Below are 3,736 nucleotides of genomic sequence, written 5' to 3' on the forward strand. Positions count from 1 at the left end.
TCTTTGCAAAGGGGAGCAGAAGCGATCACCTCTGCACCCCCAGACCCACCTCATCACCCCTTCCCCAACCCCCCCCCCCCCCCGCTTTCTGGGCATTTTCTCAGTAAAGCACCCCATTTCGATGAACAAATGACATTGCTGTCTCCAGGCAAGTTTGGGACCTTGTTTGTGTGACAGGGTATCTCCCCTCCTCCCTTTCTGGAATTGATTTGCAAAAAGAAGCCCCGAAATAAGAGGAGCTGGTGACAAGAACACAATGAGTCACAGCCTTTGTTGGGGCGCTCGCACCGAAATCACAAGAGGTGCATTTTTCCAAATGACTCGAGCTGTGTGCTGCTGGGGGGAGGCAGGGAGCAGGGGACTGGCTCTTTGCTTTGCAGCGAGGGCCAGCCCTACGGGTACCACTCCTGTTACCAATAAGCTGCAAGTTTCATCTCTGTTCTTACTCCAAGGGAGAGGGCAAGAGCTCACGAGGCACTGTGGAAATGGCTGTTGCGGAGGCTGTGTTCCCGCCTGCCAACCTCACCTCCAGCAACCAGAGCAGCTGCAACGTGCACAACCACCACTTCTCTGCCAAAGTCACCTTCTCCCTCTTCTACACTGCCCTGCTGGTGTTCGGTGCCTGCGGGAACATCCTGGCCCTCTGCATCACCTTCCAGAGCAGGAAGAAGAAACTCAACTCCACCGACCTCTACCTGGTGAACCTGGCCCTCTCCGATGCGCTCTTCACCCTGGCACTGCCGGGCAGGATTGCCTACTATGTCCTGGAGTTTGATTGGCCATTTGGGGACTGGTTCTGCCGGGTTACAGCCTTCATTTTCTACATGAACACTTATGTGGGCATCTACTTCATGACCTGCGTGAGCGTGGACCGCTACATCGCCGTGGTGCGCACCAAGCACCCCGGCAGGATCCGCAAGATGAGCCGTGCCAGGGGTGTCTGCATCCTCATCTGGTCCTTGGTGTTCCTGCAGACAGCACCGCTGCTCCTGCGGCCCATGACGCGGAGGATGGGGGACAAGTTGACGTGCATGGAGTACTTCAACTTTGAGGAGATTCCCAAGCTGCCTTACCTGCTCCTGGGAGCCTGTGTGATTGGATTTTTCCTGCCTGTGGGTATCATCTTGGTGTGCTATGTGAGGATCAACCTCAAACTCTGCCAGACAGCCAAGGAGAACCCTCTGACAGTGAAGAATGGGCACCACCACAGGGCCTTCACCATCATCCTGGTGGTGCTGCTGGCTGTCCTGCTCTGCTTCAGTCCCTATCACCTCAACATCATCCAGTTCATGGTCAGGAAGATCCTGTACCAGCCGTCCTGCCGTGAACAGCAAGCCTTCAAGATGTCCCTGCAAGTCACTGTGGCGTTCATGAACCTCAACTGCTGCATCGACCCCATCATCTACTTCTTCGCCTTCCGGGGCTACAAGCGCAGGCTGCTCCGCATCTTCAGGAACAGCGGCTCAATGACCTCCTCCTCCACTGCCAAGACCCCCTCTGACAGCAACAGCCACAGCCAGCAACCTGCCTCCATCTCTGTCTAGTGGCACAACTCATCCCTTCCGCTCTGGCCTGCAGCTTATGAACCATCCCCAAGGGCAGGAGCTGGAGTTGGGCTGCAAGGACCAGCACCTCCAACAAGGCTCCATCGCTCCCCTTCCTGAAGCCAGGGGCTCTCACAAAGCCAACCCTGCTGTGACACAGCCTTGCCTGGCTCCACATGGCTGGCTCTGTGCTCAGCACTGCTGGACCACCATCCTGGAGAACAGAGTTGGTCCATTTTCATTCATCCCCAGAGGAGGTAGCTGGTGCAATGGCAAACCCAGCTGGGGGTTTCTCAACTGCACCATGCCACCCTCCCTCTCCTGTCTGCATTCCCTGTGGGGCTGGTGGCTGCTGGTGACCACTATGGCTGTCCTGCCTCCCTGCCCTGGAGCACTGGGGCAGTGTCCCCACAGGCCTTGGGGCAGCTGGCATGGAGCACATGGACTCGGGGCATTTCAGGAAAAGGCTGGGATGTTACTTCCATGCAGAAAGTCGTCTGCAGCTCCTTACCCGCACTGAGAAACAGCAGCTCCGCTCCCCTCTAGCTCAGCATGCCCACTCTTGCACCCAGGTGCTGCATGGGGTGAGCAGTAAAAGCGACCAGAAAAGCCCTTCCTCAAGGGAGGGGGTGAGGATGTGAAGCTGCAGAGCTCCTGGGAGTGCTGCTGCCTGCATCCGCTGCTTGGGCGGCTGCTCCTTCCCCAGGGTGCCTTTCCTCACTGCTGACAGTGCTGTGGTTGCCCTGGGACCCATTGACAGGAAGGGGATGCCGGTGCTGGGACTGCAAACCCACTCTGGGGGCACTCGCTGGGGAATCCCTCCCACCCTTACTTGAAGGGAGTGGAGGAAAGGGGACAAGGAGTAGCCTTACCTGACCTTGACTGGCCTTTGCTTGAACCTGTTGCCCTGACAAGTCTGAGAGACTTGGTAAGGGCAACTTACATGTTGGGTTCCCGTCGAGTTATGAGCCCGTGCGATGAGGGGGAAGTCATCAGGAGCAGGGACTTCCTAGGCTCTTTTCTGAAGTCACAGGACTATGATAAAATAAACACATGCAGGATTCCACAGTTCCTGGGAATTCTGCTCTTCTGCTAAGGCTGGAAGGGACAGAAACCTGCATAGGGACATGAAGAGGAGCAAAGCCAGCAGCTTTATTCTGCTGAAAAGTAAACCTGAATGGACACTTTGATTGATACAAATAACTTTTTCAGTTAATAACCTTTCTTTATGCCTAGAAAGTCAGTAATAGTCATGTACAGCCCTTCCTCATTTTGAATGTGCAGAAGTGAGCTTTTGGATGATGGTGGTTTTACTTACGGTACGGTAAGTGTAGCATCCTGAAGGCTGAATAAGAGGGATGTCTAAAATAACTCAGGTGGGAAAGGGACTCTGACGGGTCCTTTCAGAAAGCTGTCTGAGCCCTCCTCAAAGCGGGCCTGACCCCAGTGCTGGCCTGCAGAGAGCCTGTGTCCTGAAAAACACAATGTATGAGGAAGAGTTAGTATGCAATAATCTATCAATGGGCTGAACACCTTACAGGAGCCTGGCTAAGCTGCTGGTTGCTGTACAGTTATGCTGCCCTATTAATTTGTCAAAGAAGTGTTGGCTGGAAGGGACCTCTGCTTCACATCATCCAACAGCCTACTCAAAGCCAAACCGGCTGGCACAGTGTCAGGCTGGCCATGGCTTCATGTAGCCAAGGCTTGGAACCTCCATGCAAGGCAGCTCCCCCCACCACCAAGGGGTGCTGCATTGCCCTCCGTATGGAAACGTTTTCCCACTGTCCAGTCTGAACCTTGCTACCCAGAGCTGGTGACTGTCACCCCTCAGATCACCCGCTTGTGCTGGGCAGAGCTCAGAACTCCAGTGTGGCTGGTGGGGGCTGACTGGAGAACAGTGGTACGTAGCTATCCGTCTCAGAGAGCCTCCACATGAACACCAGAGCACAGGTCCACAGTAGTGGCCAGCCCTCCTCAAGACCACAGTACAGACAGGTTTTGCCAGGCTGGAGCTCACAGCTGAGGCAAAGGCAAGTCTGTGAGGAAGCCTTCTCAGACACAGGTGGACTATAAACATAGCCTTGTTTGCTCCTTATTGGGCTCTGTTTTTCTCTCAGTAACAAAGGCATCCCCATGTTTCACCTTCCTGATGCCAGGAAGAACCTTTGGGAAAAGAAATAGGTGAAGAGCTG

At 54.8% G+C, this 3,736-nt stretch overlaps 1 protein-coding gene across 1 annotated transcript; it reads left to right on the forward strand.

Moving 5' to 3' along the window:
- Positions 1–408: 408 nt before the first annotated feature.
- On the forward strand, positions 409–3,365 carry LOC133213844 (G-protein coupled receptor 183-like). The gene has a single exon (XM_061356396.1). The coding sequence runs from the start codon at positions 486–488 to the stop codon at positions 1,542–1,544; it is 1,059 nt and encodes a 352-aa protein (XP_061212380.1). The 5' UTR covers positions 409–485; the 3' UTR covers positions 1,545–3,365.
- Positions 3,366–3,736: the final 371 nt, after the last annotated feature.

Source organism: Neopsephotus bourkii, unplaced genomic scaffold, assembly GCF_033783945.1.
Source record: "Neopsephotus bourkii isolate Nb327-2 ecotype Australia unplaced genomic scaffold, CSIRO-AGI_Nbou_v1 NB_848, whole genome shotgun sequence".
Classification (NCBI taxonomy): domain Eukaryota; kingdom Metazoa; phylum Chordata; class Aves; order Psittaciformes; family Psittacidae; genus Neopsephotus; species Neopsephotus bourkii.